General features: G+C 43.9%; 1 protein-coding gene across 1 annotated transcript; it reads right to left on the bottom strand.

Moving 5' to 3' along the window:
* Positions 1 to 3887: 3887 nt before the first annotated feature.
* On the bottom strand, positions 3888 to 11369 carry LOC116657615 (thyroid receptor-interacting protein 11-like). The gene is given in 4 exon segments (XM_032460986.1): positions 3888 to 6090; positions 6092 to 6922; positions 6924 to 7149; positions 7151 to 11369. Coding segments are annotated over 4 exon segments (5739 nt in total). The 5' UTR covers positions 11323 to 11369; the 3' UTR covers positions 3888 to 5580.
* Positions 11370 to 23740: the final 12371 nt, after the last annotated feature.

Here is a 23740-nt window from a genome sequence, read left to right as displayed (position 1 = left end):
TGTTTTGTGTTATTGGTGGTATGAATATTCTGGGAAATATTAAAGGAAATGAGATTTACATCCTGTCATCTTTCCTAATCATCTTTATTGCAAATGCAAGATTCATGCCTTTACTTTGGGTTGAAATACAGGTGGTCCTTATCTGTCTGTATGTGCTCTTTGTTACTTAATGAATTCTTGCAAAGGTTTAGTCTACTGCCTATGTATTATGTACTCTCATAGAGCTAAAAATTTAGAATTAAAATCGTTCCTGAGTTCTCAAAAATCATTTTTTGAGCATAAAATAGGGGAAAAAATGCAGTATGAAGATTCCTTTCATTAATACTGAGGAGGCCAACTTGAGCTTCAACTGCAAGTTACTGAAGCTGCTTCTCCCACCATCCACTAGTCACGTGGCTCTTTTGGTCTCGAGTTCCCTCATTTTTTCCCGTAATTTAAATTCTCTCCTGCTGTCTTGAGTGGAATAGACTTCCTTAAACACATTTAATGAAGGAACTGCTAATACGTGTTTGAAAAATTAGCTGGATTGTTCTGGAGTTGAGTTCAGCTAACATGTATATGTCTATGCTGTTTGTGGACTGTACATACACACATGTGTAAGGTCACATTAGATCTTTCTGTGGCTCCCTTTCTGTAATAGTACGTCTTCATCCCAGGTCACTGTCTGTTCAACATTATAATCAAACTGTTGTAGATATAATGGGAATAGTAAGTAATGGTCAGGAAGTTAACTTGGAAGGTGGGAGATGGAATTCCCTTCCTTGTACCCAGCACTTAGCTTTTAGTTCTGCAATATGAATGGGAATAGAACAAATGAAATAAAGCTACCTGTAGAGTTTAGGTTTGTTAAATTTTCATGGATCATTCTACCTGAATGGTCTTCTGTGTAAGGGTTTCAATTGGAAATCTGAAACAGAAACTACTAAACCAGAGTGAAAATACTCCCTGTTCACTTGATTTCAACAGCAGGCCTCTAAATTGAAGATTAGGAGAATGTTCTTAGCGGGGAAAAATAAGTGTGTTAGTAAAGGTTCTTGTACTTTTTGGCCTATCTTACTTTATGTTATTTTTTTGCTCCTAAAAGAAAGTGGGAAAAAGTCAGTTAATGCATGGGTTGAATGCCAGGAAAAACGCTTAATAACATTTAGAGGACTTAATAAAGGGAAATGAAGTATTAAATTAATACACTGAACAGTAAGATATAAACCCGCCAGGCAGAAATTATAATTTGCCAAGTTTTTGCAGACTGTTTTTGCTCCATAATGATAAGTAATACTAAAGTGAACAATGATTTCCAGGCTTTTGGCCAATAATGAATTTCTGAGAATACCAGTAGAGAATTTCCTGCAGGTGATGTGCAAAATTTTTGAACAGAGTTAATGAATGCAGGTAGTTTATTTTACCCTCTGGGGGAAATTATAAAGAGCAACATATACATCTTGAGTCATTTCTCAACGATTTGGAGCAATGAAACTTCTACCTGAAGAAATGAAGAACTTCGCACTCCTTAAAAGAAAAAAAGGTGCGAAATAGTCAATTATAAAGTGAAAGCTGGAAGAGGCAAATTTTAAATGCAAATGCATTAAAATAATGAAAAAGCATACAAACAAATGTTAAAAGCAAACATTAACATTTATGTATTACTCCCCGCTCTGCCTCCCCTGCTACAGACTGGTTTCCTCTTCGTCCCATCAGAACATCTGACATTTGCTCATGTGTCCTCTCCTAGGATGTTGCGTCCTTGGCCTCCTTTTTATTCAAATTCTACTTGTTAATCAAACGTGAAAAAAATTTTTTTTTAAACTAGGTTAATATTCAACCCTGTGCTTCCTCCAGCCAGGATGGGTTCCTAAGGCTTTCCCTTCCGTTTTTACCCCCCAGGCTTAAGGGGACTAGAGTAATTTAGAGGGCTGGGCCACGTCTGAGTCACAGATGTGTCCATCTTGCTGAGAAATGAAAATGCAGGCATTGACGAAGGCTGCCACATAGCTTCTGGGCATGGGCCCAGGCTGCCCTTGGCTTAGGCAGTGACTGAGATGGTCTGTGAGCCTGGACTTGGCTCCCCCTTGCCCCAGTGCTCACCCCAGAGAGGCTGCCGGTGGGGGTGCCTTTCTGTGCTGACTCAAGTCCTCTCTAAGCAGTCTCTCCAGCCTCAGCCCCTAGGAGCTCGGGCCGCAGCCCCTGTCCATTTGACCTCCCTCTGTTACGGAATTTATCTCCCAGGGCAAGATTATCTGACTCTTCATTTGTTCTTCGCAAATCTATCAATCATTGCAGAAACTTTATGACTTCAGCCCTCTGGGACTTCACTTTTGATACTCAGAGGTTAGTTTTCAGACTATAAGAAATATTTAAAAATCCTTCCAGGATGAGTTTCCAAAGCCTGTTTTGAAATCCAAAAGCTAATAATTGACTGACTTCTGGATTATCATGATGTTTGGGGTGAAGAAAACATGTGCGTGGTTAGATGTTCTTTACTGGAACAATTAACACAATGATTTTTCGTTTTTCCATTGTTTTATAGTGCTTCTCTTTTTAAAACCATGTAATTCTTAGAACTACTCTTTTTCCATTTATGCTGTCACTATTAAATTAGCCCACCTTGAGTGGGAGCCCCTCCGACAAAGGATTCTAGAGTCTGTCTAAATTAAGATCAACAAGCACTCCTCTCAGTGAAGAGGATTTAGCAATGTTCTCCTGTGCTTCCTGGGGTCTCTGGACCACTTATGATGTCCATAAGTTGTCCGTGGGCTTCTGATGCAAGAAACTGCCCTCCTTGGGCCTGAATCACGTACCATTAGAGCAGGAATCGCTGGCCCTGCACTGGGCTCCTCGGAAAATAGTCTCTCACAGGATCTGAGCATCCATACTCAGTGCCCTGTTATTCTTTGAGTCATGGAAGCGAAATCTCACAAGGTCGGTGTGGTTCTCAAGGCCTCCTTGCTACAAGATGAAGCCAAACCTGAGTCCTCTGGCCCATTCACCTGTAGGTGGGGGTGGCCTCCGGTCCTCAGTTCATTGCCAGATGCTGTAGTGCTAGAGGACGTCACCCCTTCTCCCAGACCCCTTGGGGTCAACTGAGTGGACATCAATAGGAAAGAGTCCGACACACTTTGTATTATGGATGATCACCTCTCCCTCTTGGTCAAGTGGCAACGTCACTTCCTAGGGAAGGACTTCTATTTCCTAAAAGTCTCAATCACCAATGTTTAAATTGATATGAAGTTATCAAAGAACCCATTCTGGTATTCACCCTGAAATCAAGATTCAAGCTTAAGTACTGCCTTCCGTTTTTTTTCCCCCAGGATTAAGGGGACTAGAGGTAAAACAGGGGGGCTTAAAATGGTCTAACTTCAAACTGTCCTCCCCTTCTGCTCCCATAGGTCAGGTCCCCAAGCCAAATCGCCCTCCTTATCACCTGGAACACGTGCAGTTTACCCCCAAGTAGCCGCCTCCAGTGCCCTGCCAGCCTGTGAAATCATTTACAGAAGGGAATCACACCATCCAGTGGACAATAAAGTCACCTCCGCCCTCTTGTTACTCCTACGTTTGACCCCGAGAGCCCCTGCTGGTTCACTCTGTTCCCAAGTGCAACCTCCGTGTGGCCCTGCCTGGTGTCGCCAAGTCCTCCACCCCCTGGACTATGAGTCTATGTGACTAATAACCTGCTATGAGACCCACCTGTTCAGTGTTCAGCCCCTCCCCACAGCTTTAGGGTGGGAATTCCCTCCCCACCAACAAGTGAAGAGGAGGCCAATCAAACTCTTCTGATCTGCACTTTGTGGAATGCATTACCCTGCTATGATTAGCCTCATGGGCTCACAGCTATTTGGGTAAGAGTCCATTCATGTTTGCAAGAAGTCTCACGTGGCTGAACGGTGGTCCACATGTGGGTGACGAGCAGGAAGTAAGGCTACACAGGCAAGGCCTTGGTTATTCTGTTAAAGTGTGGACTCCGGGTAATGAGGAACCTGAAGTAATTTACAGCAGGAAAGTAACATCAGATCTTCACCTTAGAAAGTTCACCCTCACAGCAGCACCCAAAATGGACCCAAGGGAGCTCGAGAGTGCAACCACCAAGATTAGGGAGGAGTCCACTGTACTAGCCCATGGAAGAGGCAGGAAAGGCTGCATCAGAGCCATGGGAGCAGAAAGGAAGGGAAGGAAGTAAGGTCTATCTGGTAGTTGATTGGCTATGGAGTGGGCGAGTCAGAGAGATAAACCATGGCTCTGATGCCTCTTGCCTGGGTGATAAGAAGCACAGAGGTTTTATTAGAAGATAAAAGGGGAGGAGGAGGAGGAGGGTTCTAAGGGCAGATGCTGAGCTCCCTTTCAGACATGTTGCTTTTGAGAAGCCCACAGACATGCAGCAGACAAGCAGATAAATCAGGGTGGAGTCAGAAGGGTAGGTTAGATATAGGCATTCAGAAGTCCCTGGCATCCGGGTGAACGTCCATTCATGGGAGTGGATGAGCTTGCCCTGAGCCTGCAGCGAGAGGGAGAAGACCCATTTAGCTGAAGATGGCCCCTCAGAGAACATGCCCACTTACGAAGTGGTCCGAAGACGTTACAAAGGAAGCAGGGAGAAAAAGCGCCTCATGTCAGGAAGGGAACCTAAGGCGAGTGGCACCCCAAAAGAAAGAAGGTGGAGAGAATGTTAAAAGAATGAAGATGGGGATAACGTTTATACGATGCTACAGAGAGCTTAAGTAACTAAAAAGACGAATTTCTAATGCATCAGGAAATTAGGGGGCATTGAGACAAGATTTTGTGGAGCTTTCAAAAAGAAATCAGTGAGAAATGAGATGGTGACAAGGAGTGAAGAATTTCAGAAGCTCAGCTGTGAAAGGTAGAGAGAGAAGGTGGTACCTGAAGGAGCAGAAAGGAGGATGCTTTGCTGGCAGAGGCTTTGGCAGGCTCTTATCTTCAGGGAAAGAGACAACTAAAGATAAAGCAGAATGGAAAATTAGTGGAATGAGGTCTTTGACGTCGTTTGACTGGATAGTTTCCAGGGTACAAAGGAGCCATGAGACGTCAGCTGCAAAGCTGGGCCCCTTGTCCTCTGAAAAAAAAGGGGAAAGAGCAGAGGTGAATGGAGAAGAACAGATGGATGGTTGAACGTAGGAAGCAGGTGTGGGAAATTGAGGGTTCTTGACTTCTGGCCTCTAGTATCGAGGGCACAATCATAATTCAGGAAAGCAGCGAAGCTCTGGAGTGGCTCTTGAGATGGGCAAGGGAGTTGGCCATGGCCATTTGATGGTCTTAGGGGGTTTTGATGCCTTTATTAAATGCTGATCAAAAGCCTTGCAAACAGTATTTGAAGTGTCCTTGGACCACAGCCACCCATCTCACCAAAGCCCATTCTCACAAGGAGTAACCACTGTTTTAAGTTTGGGGAATATCTTCAAAGTCCTTACAACACACTTTTTTTTTTTTTAAGTATTAATATTTTTATTAAACAAAGTAAAACTGAATACAAATACATGGCCTTATTTTTTTTTTAAGGCCATGTTGTGGTGAGGTACACAAATGTAGTGCCCGGTTTCTTTAGGACTGTCTCATCTCTGGCTGAAGAAGCATCTACTGCTTTGAAAGGTCTTTTGGCACAACTCCAGCGCTCTTGCCAGGTGACAGCAGCAAAGGTGTGTATGTGGGCAGAACATCAGTAACAGCATTTAAAAGAAGATGCTCCGATCCATCGGTTGTAGGTCCAGGTGGGTTAATAAGTGAAACAGCAGTGGAGCAGTGATTCACACTGGGTGTTTTGGGTGCGGCTCCTAGGGTCGTTGTAAGACTTGGTGGGGCATTTTTAGCCAGTTGTTTCCTTCCCGGTGAACTGGGAGTCTTTATATCCTCAGTAGAGGCTTTTGATGGTGGACCAGTAGAGTGAGATTCTGTATCTAGAAACTGAGCAAAAAGTTCTGAAAAAGAATTCTTAGGCATAAATTGTTGATTTGGTCTCAGAGGTGTGTTGGGGACACTTTTCGACCCAAGCCACCTAGCCATCCATCTGGTACCACCGCCTTGCTCTTCATTAAAAACCAGCTCCATTTCTTCCCTTTTAATGCCCAGAGTGTTTCCCAGTAATTGTTAACACTTCATGGCGTTGAGGTCTGGGTGTTTGAAAATACTCCATCAAGAGCTTCCTCACTAAGCTTTTGTCGACTTTTTCTTCTGCTTTACTTACTAAGTCCAGCAGTTTTCTTTGCACATCATCTAGCACTTCCCGTTGGACCTCATTTTGTTTTGTCAAAACTTTAATTTCTTCTTCCTTCAGATTCAAGACAGCCTTTGCCTTCTGCAGTTTCCCTTCTAGATCGTCTGCCTTTTCCATCCATTCAGCAAGTTCCATCTTCAGATTAGCTAGTGCTTGTGCATACTGCTTTTCTTGTTCTTGGGACGCACAGAGCTGTTGTGAAATGTCATCTTTTTGCCTGGTGACAACATTCAATTGTTCCTTCAATGACTCCATCCGCAAGCGGGCTCGTTGGCTTGCATCTTCCACTGCGTTAGAAGACAGAAGGAGCTTTTCCTCCAGTGCCTTCACTTTCATTCTGAGTTGAGCCGCTCTGTCTTCTGCAGCTAAGGCTTCACGGTTATGAGACTCTTTGGATTCCAAAGCCAGGCGATGTGCTCGCTCTAGCTCCTGCTTCAAACGTACTTCTTTGTCGTGTAAATGTTGAACCTCACTCTGGAGGGCACAGTTCTCCATCTGCTTCTGTTTCAGTGCCAGCATGACTTCACCTCTCTCCTGTTGAAAAATAAGTGTCTTTTCTTGCATTGATGTCACTGCACGCAAAAGCTGATTTAATTCCCCACTCTTGCCTTGTTCTTTTTCTTTCACTAGGTGCTCCAAGGCAAGAGCTTTTTCCTTCATGGCCACACATTCCAACTGTTCCTCTCTCCGCATCATAGAAAGCCAGCCGCATGTTTGTCTCTTGTAGTGCTTGATTTTCTGTTTCCTTTTCCCTCCATGTTTCTAGTGTTTTTTCATTGGCCTCTTTGAGTTTACACATATCCACTTCCAAACTGGCGACTCTCTCCTTCAGGTTGATTACCGCCTGCCTCAAAATTTCATTTTCACTCACTTCATTAGTGAAGTCTTCACTTAAAGAAAGTAATTCGTCACTTTTGGCTTTGAGCAAGAGCTTTTTCCTGGAGTAAGTTTTGTAAGTCATCCTGTTTCTCCCGGAGCTGCTGAAGTTTGGAATCCCTTTCTTCATGCTGTTTTCTGTCGAGTTCTGAGGCGGCCGCAATGGACTCACACAGTGTCTGGTTATCCTCCCGGAGGGTTCTAATTGCTGCATCTTTTTCCTCTGCTGATTTTCTTAACTCTTCTATCTCTCCTTGGAGCAGCTTTGAAGACTCACCGGATCCATCAGACTTAACTGCCTCAAGAGAGGCAGCTGACTCGGAAGGAGGCGATTCGGTGGAGGGCTGCGGTAAGGTCAGTTCAGGTTTCCCTAGCAGAAGAGCCTTGGCACTGCAAAGCTGCTCTAGGCTGAGCTGCATTTGGGCAACTTGTATCTCCATGTTTTTGAGTCGGATTTTGTTCTCTTCATAATTTTTGATCAGGTCAGTATAGCTCATGTGTAGTTGAGATTTATTATCACTGTCCATGAAAACCCGTGCCTGAAGTTGTTGAAGCTCGTTCTGAAGATGGGTTGACCCACGCTGCATACTTTGTACCGTGGCCACCACCTGCTGTTTCCATTCTTCCATTATCGAAACCTGCTGCTTTAATTGTTCCCATTCCCGTAGAAGCTCCTCAAACTGATTAATGTAAACACCATTAACCTCATTACCACTGCTGGAATTCTGCAGAACCGTCAATAATGTCTGACATTTCTGACTCAGTGCATCCATTTCAATGTCTCTTTCTCGAATGATGTGGGATAAATTCTGAATCGTTTCTCTACACATATCCTGATCACTGCTTTCAGCTCTAGGGGGTAGTTTCATATTTGCATCTCGGAGCTTCTCAAGATCTGCCTCTTTGCCCATAATGATATCCACCATCCTGAAGTTTTCCCTTCTAAGAAGGCTATTTTCCTTAGTCTTCTCGTCTAAAACAGCCAGTATTTGTTCTCTTTCCAAAGCATACGTTTGCAGTTGCTGCTGAAGACACCCCTCGTCTTGGGTGTAGGAAGCTGAAGATATTTTGGTATGAAGATACTGTATCTCCAAATCTTTCTGCTGGATAAGCTGGGTTAGGTTACCAGCCTCACCTTTGCAGAGGTGATCAATCTGTTCAGTTAAATGGATATTCTTTTCAGTTAGAAGTTGAATCTCTAATTTTTGTTCTTTTAGTCCTACTAATCTTTCGGCTTCATCTTTAGATAAGTCATGCTTTTCAGTTCCGTTTTCTACATTAAGACTCTGAACTTTTGTCACTTGAAAAACATCCGAATGTTCTGTTGGCATGTGCTGGGATTTTTCGGGCAACTGGGATTTGATCTGTTCAATTGCATTTTGTAAATTCTCGATCTCCTCCCCTCTGGCTGCAAAGAGCTGAGTGTGTTTAATATTCATCTGCTCCTGTTGGTTTGCAAGACCATCCATTTCTTGTAAAGACTGACGCTGTCGCATCTTAGTCTGGCTTGGATCTTTAGTTTGCTTTTGATGATGTTTTACTTTCTCCTCAAGATTGCCTTTCATGACACTTGATGGAGAGCTCTCAGAGTCTACATCCGTAATAGCGTCTAGCATGTTAGGGTTAATCGTAGATTCGGTTTGACTGTGTTCTCTCAGTCGTTCCAGTTCCTCTTTCAGATGACTATTTTCTTCTTTCATGGATGCAAGACTTGTGTCTTTTTCTTCGATGGTTTGCTGTAGCAGTTCCATTTTTCTTAAGCCTTGAGTATATTTCTGTAATTCCTCCCAAGGATCTGAACTTCCTTGCAGTTTTTCAATAAAAGTTTCTTTCTCTTCTATAAGTTGTTTCAATTGCTCCTGCTCTTCTAAACAAGATGACAGCATTGCCTGAGTTTCTTTATGGTCAGCAATTATCTGCTCAATATTCTTGAGTTCTGCTATTTCAGAATCTTTCTCTTGACTGAGTTGCATTAAACACTCCTGCTCCAGGTGTAAGGCAGAGCTATCTGGGTGATGTGTATTTGACAATTCTTCAATTGTTTGCTCATTCTTCTTCGTTTCTTCCAAAAGCCTCTTTTCAGCCTGACACAATTCTGCTTCTGACTGTCCTTTTTCCAGTTTTAAAGCCTCCACTGGAGTGTTTTTTCCCAGAGACTTCTGGTCGTTACCAACAATAGATTCTTCCCACTGGCGTCTTACATCTTCAAGTGCCAAAACCACCTTTTCATTTTCCATTTTGAGATCAAAAGCCACTTTGCTTACGTTGACATTGAGCTCTTGCATTTCGGAAAGATTTTGCCTTAAGTTTCTAACTTCGGCCTCGTGTTCTTTAAGTGAGTCAACCTTCCCATTCGGGTCTTGATTAAGAGACCGAACAAATTCCTTCTTGATTCTTGAAAGTTCCTTCTTGTTTTCTTTAATAACTTCCTTAAGTTCACAGTTCTCCTTGTGGATGTCGACATTACAGTCTTGTGACTGATTTAGCTGATGTACTAAATCTTCTATTTTGTCCTCAAGCTTCTGCTTGGTTAAAAGCAAATCATTAGCAGCTAATTCACTTTGAATTAACCTTTCTTTTTGCATATCCAACTCTTTAACAATGTTCATCTGATCGTCTTCAAGTTGACGGACTCTCCTTTTTTCTTCCTCCAGCTCTTGTTTTAGTTTTTGGATGACACCGTCTCCTTCATGCTGCTGTTCTGATCGCTGATCTTGCATCAAAACCACGTGCTCTGCAGTTTCTTGTTTCTTCTCGTCCAACTCTCCTATCTCGGGTGTCAGTAATTCCTTCTTAGTAATCCTCTCATTGAGTTGTCCTTCCTTGAGTTCCAAGTCACATCTCAAATCATGTTCTTCTGAACCAGAATTGATGTCTCTTGTAGCCGTGCTTTTGATTACTTTGTAATCATTGCTCAATTTGACAAGTGATCGTTGAAGTTCTTCCTTTTCTTGACTTAGCTGTGAATTTTCTTTTTCTAGAACTTGGACTCGTTCCTGAAGTTTCAGGTTGTGTTCGATGACATCGTTATCCTGGCTTAAGCTGCTCAGTCTCATTGGTTCGTTTTCAGCATCCGACAGTGCTTGCTGCTCTCTGAACACTTCCTCCATTGATGTACTTGGTGGAAGCACTCGTTCCTTTGCTGTCCCGGCATCACTCTGCTTCATAACGTAAGGTTGCAATTCACCCTCTTCAGTTCTTTCCTTATTTTCTTCATTTATCTGGTCTTGTTCCCTCCTTAAAACATCTCTTTCACTCTCTACAGAAGATAATTTTCCATTCATGTATTTCATTCTATCCTCAAGTTCTTTGATTTTCTTGGTGGACTCTTCCTTTTCAGCTTGCAGAATTTGAATAGCTTCCTGCATGTCATGAATTTGAAAGTCATGAGTTGGTCCAATTCCGGAGCCACCGTGCAGTAACAGATTTTCCAGTTCTCCAATCCTTTCTTCATAGTCCCTACATTTTTGTCGATGGCTACGACTTACTTCCGCCAGTTTCTGTTGATGAACTCTCTGCATTGTCACTATTTCAAGTTGATGGTCATCAATTTCCTTGTATCGATTCTGTTCAAGTTCCTTGATGGTAGTTTGCAGTTTGCAGATTTCATTTTGGTCAAAGCTCTCTGCTCCCTGCGCTGTGAACTTTTTGGCAACATGCCTCCAGTGGCTGACATCAGCCTCAAGTCTTAAGACTTCATTTGACAATCTATTTATTTCTTGTTGGGACAAAATTAGGTCAGCAAAGTCCATATCATTATTCTGGACAGCTAAAGCATGGTCATTGGTATCATAACCCAGTGGAGGTGGTAAAGTGACTGGGGGTACAGAGCCAGCTTCAGGGTCTACTGACTGTGAGACTGCTTGCAGCTTCAGCAGTTGATCCTTTAGCGCTATCTGTCTTGCTGTAAGGAGTTTGATATCTACATCCTTGTGTTGTAATCGATGTCTGTAACTAGTAGTCTGCTGTCTTATTTGAAGCTCTGAGGCTTCATACTTCTCTTCTAGATCACTATAAAGAGTTTTAAGTCTCTCATTCTCTGATTTTAAAATTGACTGAGAGTCTTCAACCTCCTTCGTCTTAGATTCAGGTACCTCTACCTTTTCACTTCCTTTCCTCAACACATCTTTTCTAAAATTAGTGACGTGTCCAGTGAAAGATGCTACACTATCACCCACTTGGCCCAGGGAGTGGCCTAGGCTGGAGCTAAGGCCACTAAACCAGGACATCACTGCGGGTTATAGAACTGACCTGGTCCGCTCCGCGAAAAGCGTCCAGCACAGTCGGACAATCCCGCGAACTGTCCCTGAACTGCAGCCAGCGCAAAGCTAAGAATCAGATCACAATGAGGGGTTTCTAGGCAACGGTGGAGCACAGGAGCCCCTCAACACTCCACCCTGCCTCGCAGCACCCAGGCCTGGTGTGGGACCTAACGAAGGTCCTGTCTCCAATGATCTGTCTCTCCTCAGGCCTTTCTGCCCATCCCCACAACTTCCCAGCAATGGGGTTAGGCCCTTCTCCCCCGCTTCCTTGACTTGCCCAGTGTCATACACCATCCCGACCCCCTAGACGCCGGCCACCATGATGGCGGCTCTGAAGGTGCCATCTCCAAAGTAACTCCACCTGCACTTAAGCACGGGCCTAGTTAAAGACACTGAACATTTCCATGGCTCCAAAGCTCCCGCATGTCCTTTGTGGTTCCACCTCGGCCCTCCTTCCCTAGCAAGCCCAGCTTGGGTGTCTAGCCGCGAGGATGGGTTTTGGGTGTTCTTGGACGCCATAGGTGGGGGTGTCGCACTGTCTACACTGTGTTTCTGCTTTTCCCACCGTGTGTTTGAGACCTAGTCTGGCAAGGGTGTTAAATATCACTCGAATGGGTGATCGCTGAGCGAAAGCATGCCAAGGTCCTAGTGGACCACGATGCCCTGAGTGGCCACTCCTCCCGAGGCACAGGGAGCGACTTGGGGAGCAGGGGACCAGGCGCCATGCAGCCAGACCCCTGCCCTGGGTCTGGGTATCCTCGTTGGACCCGACTAGGGCAGCCCAGTTGGCAGCGCCGCTGGAAGCAATGTGGCGAGGTCGGGGCCGCTGGCCTGGGTAGCTGAACCCCACAGCCGCCTTAGCTAGGAAGCGATTTAGGAGTTGCAGGCCGTCCCCTATCCTGACCAGCCCGAGCCCCGCCGGCCACCGCAGCCGCTGCCATGAAGAAGCAGTTAAACCGCATGAAGAAGATGGCCAACCAGACTGTGGGCAGGTGAGTGCACCACGCTGGGCCAGCCAGAAGCGGGTCGGCTCCTTCTCGGGTGCTGTCGCTTCAGGGCCCGGCCTCCGCACCGAGGCCTGCGGGGCCGGGTGCCAGGGTCTGCGCCATGCCAGGGCCTGCCGACCAGCTCTGGGCTGCCGCCTGGCCCCCTGGAGACCAGCTGGGCAGCCCGCGCCTGCCCGCTCCCATCCCTCAGAGTCCCCACTGCCTCGTGTCCCCGCCCTCGGGACGCTGGACAGGCCCTCTGTCCCTTCCTCCCCACCCTCTTGAGATCCAACCGGTCTGGGCCCACCGCCTGGGGCTACGCCTCCCAGGAGTGTTGCGTCCAAGGCTGCCGGGCTTGAATCGCTCAGCCTTCCCGGGTTGCCCCGCTGTGGCTAAGCCTTCACTTACAAGTGTATGATGGCAAAAAAGAAGTACAGGGTTAGTAAAGCCCAGCGGATCTGCATAGTGAGTTTCAGAACGCTCTTTGAGGAGGCAGCTGAGAGGTGCTGCCCTCTCCAAACCAGGGGCAAATGTGACCTGGAGAGCTTGACATTGAGAAATTTGGAAGTAGGAGAGAAAAAGATTCTGCAAACACCTAGAGCCAGTTAAAAAAGTAATGATCTTTAAAAAAAAAAAATTCTTCTCACTTTGGGTTTGGAAGCCCATCCTTCTCCAAGTTTCTTGGGACGGCTTTACCGCCTCACAGGCATTGATCATGAAATGACAGGAGAGACCAGAGGTTGTGGATGTTCAGGCTTTTGAAAGAGAGGAATGGTTTGTGGTTTGGAGAGCTTCTGGAGGTGACTGTCCTGTGCTGTATCGTCTGGGGCAAATATTTCGAGGTCTTCCAGGGCTAGTTAGCTGTGTGGTACCGATTTTGTTGTTAACTCTCTGATGAGATATGAAAATGGAATTTTTCACAGCTTTTGCTTCTTTTTTCAGCAGTTGGGTCAAAGGGGGACTTTGGTTTAGCCACAGCACGTGGGACACTTCTTTTGTGTGTGTGTATGAAAATACTTTTACTTCCTCCTGCGTTTTCCAAATTTGCTTTTTACTGTTTTGTTTCCCTCAACTTTTTGCTTAGTTCTGTTGTTTCAGTTTTTTGGTACCCCCACCCTGTTAGCTTGGGGTGCATTTATCCTATTTGCAGAGTTAATCCCTATCTGCTAAAGCCTAGAGTGCCTGCTTTTCAGGTATTTGTGGGAAAAGGATAGAAATAATTTTGAGAGGAAGGTATACAGAGTGGTAGTGACAGCTGATGTTTCAACCAAGAATCTGTAAATGAATGACAAGATAATTCCTTGCCAGTTTCCTACCCCCTAGTGTTCTCAGTAACACGCATGGTGGAATCAATATTTAGTGAATGTCAAGATGCATTTGTCAGAGTCATTTTGGCCTGTTTGTACCTTGTATCAAGCAACTGATGTTTGTTTGTTTGTTTGTTTAAACAAAGTTCAGAGGCTTCAAAAGCTCGAAACCGTCCAGGACCACCTCTTGGCCCTGCTTCCTCTGTAGCAGCGTCTCTCTTTACACTTTTAAATTCCAGCCATACTTGCCTCCTTTCAGTTTCCAGAGGAGGCTGTGCTTTCTTACATATTAATTAGCCTCTACCTGGAACTGTTGGAAACTCTTTCACTACATCTGCCCTAGGCCACCTCCTGTTCATTCTCCAGTCCTCCCTATAAAGGTCTCTGTCTCTCAAAGGCCTCTCTGATGCTCCAACATAGATTGGATGTGCCCTGCTGGGTGCTTTCATAATTCCTGTTTTTCCATAATGGAATTGTGTCTTTACTTGCCAGTGTCCCCCTTTAGACTGAATGCTTTGAGAGTTTTTACACTTTCTCTCTTGATTCCCAGGGTCCGCTGTGGTTCTTATCACATGGTAGATGCTCAGTAAATATTGTTAAATTCGAGAAAATCCGGTTGTTCCTCGACTGCCCTGGTGGTGTGGGCCCAAGTATGGGAAAACGAGAATTGGATACAGTAAATGCTGTGCTTCATCCTAGGAGTATAATTCCGGGCCTGACCTTTGACTGAAAATCTTTATTGCTTGATGCAGTGGAAGCGGCAGCTATTATAGAGCTATTAAGGGTGTGGCAATTATGCACCTAAAGTCAAAACTGGTTTTAGTGGGGAAGCTGTTGTTTTATGGCTGTTGATTTCTTAGACATATTTGTATTTCCTTCTACTTAATTAATTATAAAGGATGGGGGCGGGGGGAAATGGAGGCAGGAGGGAGCCTGCAGTTGTTATTGGGCAGAATCAGATGGTTGCCAGGCATCAGAATCAGGATTCTGGATGTATTTGGGTCAAAATGAAGGCTAGAAAGCAAAGAAGGGGTCCTCTCCTCCTCAAAAAACCCAACTCTAATCAGTGAAGTTATACGTGTGAATGGCTTGTCCACAGTGTGTATCAATTCATACAGTTGTAGGTGGCATCTTGCAATGAAGTATTTTCTTCCCAGAACGAGGACCTTGTGGGTAACCGCGCGGTCAGGGTCCATGGGACGGACACGTGGGAGAATTAGTAATGTCTGGAAGGAGTGATTCTCATGATGTAATTTGTTTATAGTGGTTGGGTAGGTCTGTTTCAGAAGACGCTTTGTGTACCACAGGGGCAAGGCTTATGAGGTGGTCTCCGGGTACGGGTGTCGCAAAGAAGAGAATTAGGATGGGTCCTTTTGTCCCCCTGCCTTCCGTGGATTCATGCATTCAACAGACACTTGTTCGGCCCAAAGTGTGCGCCATCGTGCAAGAGCCAGACGTGAATAGGACACACTTTCTGTCCCGAGGGAGCTCAACAGATTTGTGGAAGAGACAGGCAAGCAAAGAAATAATTATATACCATGACATAAGTGCTCGTAGAGGGATGGCTAATGCTAGTTCTTACTGGATAGAGGGAGGTAACAAAAAGAAAGGAGAAAATTTGAGCAAAGTCTTTTGGCTTTGTTTCCATGTTCAAGCACATCTTTTAAATTTCTCTGGTATTGATCAGGTTTCTTTGGATTGTAAGAAAAGCCAATTCTAACTGCCTAAGTGAAGATGGGAATTAAATGTGACCAAAAGAATCCAGAAGGAGCTTGGCCGTAGACTGGGCTGTTTCCAGAGGCTCCACTCTTTAGACAGGCTGTGACCATAAGGAGATTCCCCACCCCCTGCTCCTCACTCCCCCGCCCCCATCATCCATCCTCCTCAGCTCCTGTCCCAGAGGGACAGAGAACGCTTTTCTCCCAGGCACTGTTGCCAAAGCCCCAAGACTGACTCTGAGTGCTTCTGCCTGGGTCACATGCTTTTGCCTGCAGATGGGTACAGAGTCAACCCCACCTAAGTCATGGGAGTAAGAGTCGGGGAGCACAGGCACCCCAAGGGAAACCAGAGTACTGGTCAGGAGACATAAACATCATGTCGAGTGTTTGGTAGTCTGGTTAAAAAGAAAGCTATTGTGTTTTGTGAAAATTCTTGATGCAGATAATCCACTGGACACAGGTGTTATTTTGGGGGAAGTGATGCCCTGAACGGAGGAAGGTGTATACAGAGTGAGGAGATGGTTTAGTCATGAGGTTGAAGTGTCCAGGAGAAAAGGAATCTGAAGGCCTAACCCAGAGAGCTATTACTCAGGTGAGGCCCTGGGAGGGAGTGTCCCAGTGGGTGTTGGTTTCTGCCTTATTTGAAGTACGCCCTGGAGGTTCAAATGCTTTCCCAGATAGTTATCTTTAGATAAGCTAAAGTTACAAACAAATGCCTAGAGGGTCCAGGGTGTTAAAATAAATGGGTGACTTAGGCCAGGTGACGTCTGGGGGGCGTCTGCCCCACCCCTCGCCCCGCCCATGATTATTGTCTCACCAAAGGGGCATGTGTCAGGATGGACCCAGCATGACTCAACCTTTGCAGCTTTGCAGAAAAGCCTGAAATCTGGATTTTAATGAAAGTCAGATGGCATTAAATGCAAATTAAATAATCACCAAGACACTACAGGGGGTAAACAATACAGCAGTGGCCAGATTTGGCCTGTGGGTGACCAGCTGGCAACTGCTTGTCTAGAAGGACCTAGAGGTTGAGGGTCCCTGTTGTTATTACTCTTGTCCCCTGTGCCTTGCCCCAGTGTCACTGCATTCTCGGGTCTCGGGGTTTGTTGAAGAGCTCGTCCTTCCCCTTACAGAAAGCTGTGAAAGGTTTGATGGTACTAATCACTGACGTTGCTCCAGCTGGCTTCGTGCGCCAAGTGCTGAACCAAAGTAGCCGGCGTGGTTCTCACCTACTGGCGATTGTCGTTTCTGTTTCATAAAGGAGGGGAAATGACCTGCCAGGTTTGCACAGCTCCTAGGTGGCCTGGGCACGCCTCGGGCCCAGGGCTTCTGACTCTGGATCCTGTGGGCTCCCGACTGCAGAGTCTGGGCTGCCTTTTCTCCAGGGGAGGATTAATGGTCTTTGGTGCCTGTTAAGCTGCTGGGGCTCGGTGCTTTGCATAAATTACCTCACTGCGTTCTTGCAGCAGCTCTAAGAGGTGATGTTATTTGTTCCTGATTTAAGGATGAGGAAGCCGGAACTCAGAGAGGTCATCAAGCTAGTAAATGACAGAGCTGTGCCTTCACACCCCGGTTTCTGGTTCCAAAGCGGCTATAATTCTGTACTTCATGTGGGCAAGTCTTACATGAGAAACCCCTTGTTTGAGTCATGAGGGATGCTTTCATAAAGTCCTGTTGGCGGAGAACTGGATGTCGATCTAGTCCTGTGGCTCTTACCAGGTGTGGTTCTGCCCGCCCAGGGCAATATCTGGAGACATTTTTTGATTGCTGTGACTTGGTTGGGGGAGGGCTGTTACAGGCATCGGGGAGATCGAGGCCAGGGAGGCTGCGGAACGTCCCACAGTGCCCCTGACAGCCTAACAACACAACACAACACGGAATCACCTGGTCCCAAATGCCAGGATTGCTGAGGTTGAGAAACTGTTCTAGTCCCTCCAGGGTGTGGATATGTGAATTATCACAACCAAAGATCCACACTACTTGCAGGTCACAGATGTGTTCTCTTTGGCCTACTCCGTTTGTATGTATGTATGTATATATGTATGTATGTATTTTAAAAATCATTGCCTCATATTTAAAAATGAGGAGTTTTCACATGAAAACCTGCATTTCCAGCTTCTTCTAAAACCTAAACTCTTGGAGGGCCCAGCAACACCGCTGTCCTCCCGAGTCCAGGTAGACAGAGAAGGACAAATAATGTATGATAGCACTTACATATGGAAACCAAAAAGTACAACAAGCTAGTGACTATAACAAAAAAAGAAGCAGACTCACAGAGAACAAATTAGTGGTTACCAGTGCTAGGGGTGCAATATGGGCAGGGGAGTAGGTGGTATAAACTATTGGGTGTAAGAGAGGCTACAAGGATGTTAATTGTACAACATGGGGAATATAGCCAATATTTCATAATAACTGTAAATGGAATTACAGTTTAAAACCTTTAAAAATTGTATAAAAATAAAATCAAAATTGATTTCATTTTTTGGTGTCTATTTGAGACAACTATAGTGTGTATTAGAGACTCATCTCAAAAAGATAAGTGGAACCCAAATAATTTCAGCCTTCCACAGGATAGAAGAAGGTAGATAGAAATGAGAGATGAACTAGGAGTCTTTTAACAGAGTGACACAGGTGAGATTGGACAGATCTGGCCCACAAGAGTGCTTTTTATGGCACCCACAAGGTTTGAAGACTTGGGAAATTTCATATTAAAAATCTGGGTCTCTGGCAATCTCCTGAAAAATTGGAAACCCTGTTCCCATGGTTGCTCTAGCTCTCTACTAAGCATCGTGCTGCAGTATCCGTTGCCATAGACAGTTCACCGTAGACTTCCTTCTCTCCTATCCTACAGCCTGCTCAATGTATTCATTTCCGTTACCCGCCTGTCCCCTGTAGGCACTGAGTTTGCAATCGCTTTTTCTGATGCTACACTACACCGGTGACATTGACCAGACGACCATACACTAATTATAAGCTTAGTCAATAAAGAACATAATACAATGAAGGGACACAGCACTGCGACCATGTTTCTTAGATCTGTCTACTGGTGGAATGATGAACCTGTTGGTCAGAGGTGGTCTAATTCCGTCTTGCTCGCTGTTTAGCACATGTTATATTAATAGTGGTAACATTTGATGTGGTACAGTGTGACTCAGCTTTTCTCTTCCACTTCTCATGGCAACAACAAATGTTTCCCTTCTGAGTCAGCATTACCTAGATGCTACTGCCGACCAAAATTAGACCCTATATTTTCAACCACGTAAGGACAAGCAGTTAAAAATTTTCGTAATATTGATTGCTTTATGTAGGTCATGTAATTAACCTACCTTCATAGTTCTGTGATCTACGTATGGCTACTAGAGAGCCAGAGGCGGAAACACTACAGCATTCTCTGTCATGCTGTTATGTTATATAATGTTATACATTATAATGAATAGGTAATATTAAGCTGGGCTGATCAGTCATATTACAGTAATCCAATATTTCCCTTGTAAAGTCCCTGAGGTTTATGCTAGAAAATCTTTTCTAGTAATAAGAAGAGTGATTCTGAGGCATGTGTCCCTCAGTACCTGGGTCTTTATTTACTGGTTGTGTGATCCTGGGTAAGGAGCTTAACCTCTCACAGCCTCAATTTACTCAGGATTAAATGAGATCACATATGTGAAAGCTTGAAGGACAGTGCCTGGTGCAGAGTGGGATTAATCAATGTTAGTATCTTTTTAATTGATGTTGATTCTTAGGATCCATAAGATGCTAGAATAGATCAGCTGTCCTCTTGAAACTTATTTCCCTGTACAATATGGGATCACATATTGTTTGCACAAGGGACATTTCTTGAGTAGACTGAAGTTGCGGGGTAGGGGACAAAAAGGTTGATTTTCTTCTCTTCTGCTCCCAAGCCAGGCAAAGCAAACGATGACACTTTATTTAGCATTTCTTTTCTAAATTGACCAAAAATTATAGCAGACCCCTAAAATATGTACTGGAATACATTCTAATTTTAACCCCAGTCTATGATTCGACTATATCCAGCTTCTTTATCTTATTAATGCCATGGACCAGCCAACAGTGTATGTTTTCATATTTCCTGAAGTCATACAATGTTCTTTTAAAATAATTTCTATAACTTTACCACTTTGTTTTCCAATTCCAACCATCAACATCAATTCAACAAATATTTACACTATGTCCCAGGTGTTGTGATAGGCATGAGGGAGGCCTGAGGTGAAGAGAAGTTGGCTTATGGTCTAGTAAACAGACAGGCAAACTGCAGACAAGGTTCTGTGCCAGGTCCTTTAAGTAATGTACTAATGGGGGTGGTAGAGTAGATAGTTGTCAGATGCCTCTCCAGCATCCATTCTCCACCCTCCTTCCCTACAGCTCCCAGTGTCTGTTTGAGACCCTCAGGCAAGATGATTCCACTCCTGGCTCAAAAGGTGGAGCACATGACCAAGGTGAAGCCAATCAGCGCATTTCATGCACCCCAGCATGATTGGTTCTGGGATGGCCATGTGACCTGCAGTGGTCCAGTTAGGAGTTAGGAGAGTGATACTCCTAACTTTTGCTGGGAAAACCAAACAAAGGCATTCTTTTCCTTTCTGGTTGGGGTATTAATACAGATGTGAACCCTAGAACTGCTGGGTTTTTTTTGGTTTTTTTTTTAGCATGAAGGGGACAGAAAGGGGGTATCATTGAAAGAATCTCAGAGAAACCCTGATGATTTTGTAATCTCTGGATCAGCCTATTCCAAAGCCTGCTTTACCTCTGCCTTTTCTGTTTTGGTAGCTGGTAGATTTTCTTTATTGTTTAAACCACTATGAATTAGGTTTCCTATTACTCAAAGGAAAGCATCGTAAAAGATACTCATGACCTCACAGTATATAGGATCTCCAGTTTTATAGTTGAGAAAACAAAGGTTTTTGTCATTATCAAGCCAATACACAGCAGAGCTATGATTTGAACTGAAGTTTGATTGACTCCAAAACTCACACTCTTTCTATGATTGTGAAATTGCTTTTGGCATTTCTAAGGCAGTGTGTTAAGATGTGAAAGATATGGCAGTGACATGAAGAAATGATCAGATCGTGTGTGTGTGTGTGGCCATGGAAATATTCCAGGAGAAGGAATAACATATGCAGAGGCATGGAGTGACTGGCTCATGGTATATGCTGAGTAAATATTTTCCATTTCATCTTACTTTATGCTTCTGAAAAATTTACATTGCCAGAGAATCTTAACCAGAGGGTCCCAATATCTTCACAGGTCCTTGAAGATAACATAAGAGACTGAGAATTGCTTTCAAAAAAGATACTATTCTCATAGAAAACAAACAATGGTCACCAATGGGGAAAGGGGGAAGGGTTAATTAGGAGTTTGGGATTAGCAAATATAAACTACTATATATAAAATAGGTAAACAATGAGGACCTACTGTATAGCACAGGGAACTGTGTTCAATATTTTATAATAACCTATAATGGAAAAGAATTTGAAGAGGAATATATATGAGAGAGACATACATCTGAATCACTTTGCTATACACCTGAAACTAACACAACATCGTAAATCAACTATACTCCAAAAAAAAAAGAAAAGGCTATTGTTGTAAAGCAGAGTTACACAGATTAATTCAAACATCCCTTCTTTACCATCTGCAGGAGCTATGTCAACTCAGTGTAGCTACTTCATGCTTAGGCAGCCTCAGGTAACTCAGGTCGACAAGTCCTGTCTCTTCAATATCTCTTTAGTCTGTCCCTTCCTTTTAATTCCTCTGCCATTGTTTATTTCAAGTCCTCATTGTTTCCCATGTAAGGTCTTGCTACTCAAAGTGTGGTCCATGGACTAGCAGCCTCTACATCACTTGGGAACGTCTAAGAATCTCAGACCCTCACTCCAGGCCATCTGGACTAGAAGGTCCATTTTAACACATTAAACTGTGGGAAGTATTTATGTATTTCACCACTAAAGCCTCCTGGCTGATGTTCCCTACCTCTAGTTTTATGCTATGTCCACTTCTCCATCTCATTCTCCCCAGGACCATCAAATGATCTTTCAGAAGTAGTGCTGACTGTATCTCTACCCTGCTAAAAAAAATCAGTGATTAAAATCAATACTTTCTCCACGGTCTCTGGTGGCCTTTTGGATACTCTCCAAATTCCTTTGATCTAGGAAGCAAATGTGGTCTCTGCCTGAGTGGTCTCATCCCTTGATGGTCCTCGACTTGTACCTACACTGCAGCTTAACTGAAGGATAACTCGGTGGTTAAGTACACAGTCTTTCATGTCACACAGACTTGGGTTCAATATCTCAGCAGCTTTGTGACTTAGGGAATCTCACTTAACCTCTCTAAGGCTATGTCTTCATATCTTAAAAAAAAAGTGTATAGGGGGCAGTGGATGGATGATAGAAGCTACCACATAGACTTATAATATTCACAGAGTCCTTAGCCCAGAGCCTGGCACAGAGTAAAAGCTCTCAATATAATAGCCATTTTTGTTGGACTTCCCCAGACTCATTCCCCAAACTCACACACTTGTGCCTTTGTACCTGCTGATCCAGAAATCTTTTGCTCTTTACTTGGTTAATTCCTATTCATCCCTCAAAACACAGCTCAGAATGTCACCTCCTCCAGGAAGCTTCATTTGCCACCCTCTTCAGCTAAATCAATGCTTCTCGGCATTTATTGCTTACCTCAATCACAGCACTCTTCACAGATGTTGAATTATATACATATTTGATTAGTAAAATGGGAAAAATCGCATATTAACAAATGTAGCTTGGTTATAGACAGAACCTAGCAGGGCAGGGCATCTCCAGGGAAATAAATACAACAAGTTCGTGATGGAAATCTTTATATTGCTTCTTGTGAGGATTTCCCAGTATGTGCTTTGTAGAATATGGTTTCGAGAACCTAGTAGCTGTTGTCTGGTAAGAGGGTTCTTTGTTCAAAGACATGCGGGAAACACAGAGTCACACAAAGGTGAACCGTCCTCGGAGCTTCTAAGATGCTGTTACTCATAATGAATCTCCAAGAGGGTGACCTGGCCACCCGCAGAGACCACCAGCATCAGCCCACAGTTTCTGCCAGCTACTGAACAACACTTCTCACAGCTGCACCCTGGCATCCAGCATGGCCTCTGGAACAGAATAAGTGCCAACAAATATCTGTTGAAAGCATAAATGTTAAACGAATATTGCGCTGTCCTGGGGTAGTGATCATCTGAGCCCGAATTAGTTCAGTGGAAGGAGAAAGAGAGAGGAAGGGATGGGCTTTCAGTTAGTAAATTTAGATGTAGCTAGGTAATATCAGTGAGGTTAATAGGACAAAATAGACATTTTCTGGTTTGAATGACGGGCTGGATCAAAACTGTCACCAGCTGTGGAAGGTTCTGGAGGGAAGGGATTTAATTTGTGGTGCTTCCGGGACATTTATAACTGAGAGTTACATGTACAGTCACCCCTTGGGATCCACAGGGCATTGTCTCCAGGATGCCCTGGATACCCAAATCTGTGGATGCTCAAGTCCCTTACATAAAATGGTATAGTATTTGCATATAACCTACGCATGTCCTCCCGTAAACTTTATTTTCATTTTTATTATTTTTTGAATGGAGGTACTAGGGATTGAACCTTGGACCTTGTGCATATTAAGTATGCATTCTACCACTGAGCTATATACACCCCCTCTCGTATGCTTTAAATCATCTCTAGATTACTTATAATACCTAACACAATGTAAATGCTACTAAAAAGTTGTAAATATAATGTAAATGATATGTAAATAGTTGCCAGCAAGCAGCAAATACAAGTTCTGCTTTTTGGAATTTTTTTCCCAAATATTTTTATTCCATGGTTGGTTGAATATGCAGATATACAATACACAGGGCCGAGTGTACACATCTGGAAATATAGATTTATTAACTTTCAGCACCTTTTTACTCATTTTGCTATTTAGTTTAGGTTAATTCTTTGTAGCCCCTGACCTGCACAGGCGATGATAGAAAATTGAAGAAATTAAGACTGGGTCTGTTGGGAAAGCTGGACAGCTGCATGTAAAACAATGGAGTCAGAACCATCCACATCAACCACACAAATAAACTCAAAATGGTTTAAAGTCTTAAACATAAGACAAGACACTGTAGACCTCCTAGAAGAAAACATAGGCAAAACATTCTCTGACATAAATCTTAGCAATGTTCTCCTAAGGCAGTCTATCAAGACAATAGAAGTAAAAGCAAAAATAAACAAATGGGACCTAATTAAACTTACAAGCATTTGCACAGCAAAAGAAGCTCTAAAAAAATGAAAAGACAATCTACATAATGGGAGAATATATTTGCAAATGATGCTGCTGACAAGGGTTTAATTTCCAGAGT

The sequence above is a fragment of the Camelus ferus genome, chromosome 18 (assembly GCF_009834535.1).
Source record: "Camelus ferus isolate YT-003-E chromosome 18, BCGSAC_Cfer_1.0, whole genome shotgun sequence".
In the NCBI taxonomy this organism is placed as follows: Eukaryota; Metazoa; Chordata; class Mammalia; order Artiodactyla; family Camelidae; genus Camelus; species Camelus ferus.
This window is presented reverse-complemented; position numbering and strand designations above follow the sequence as displayed.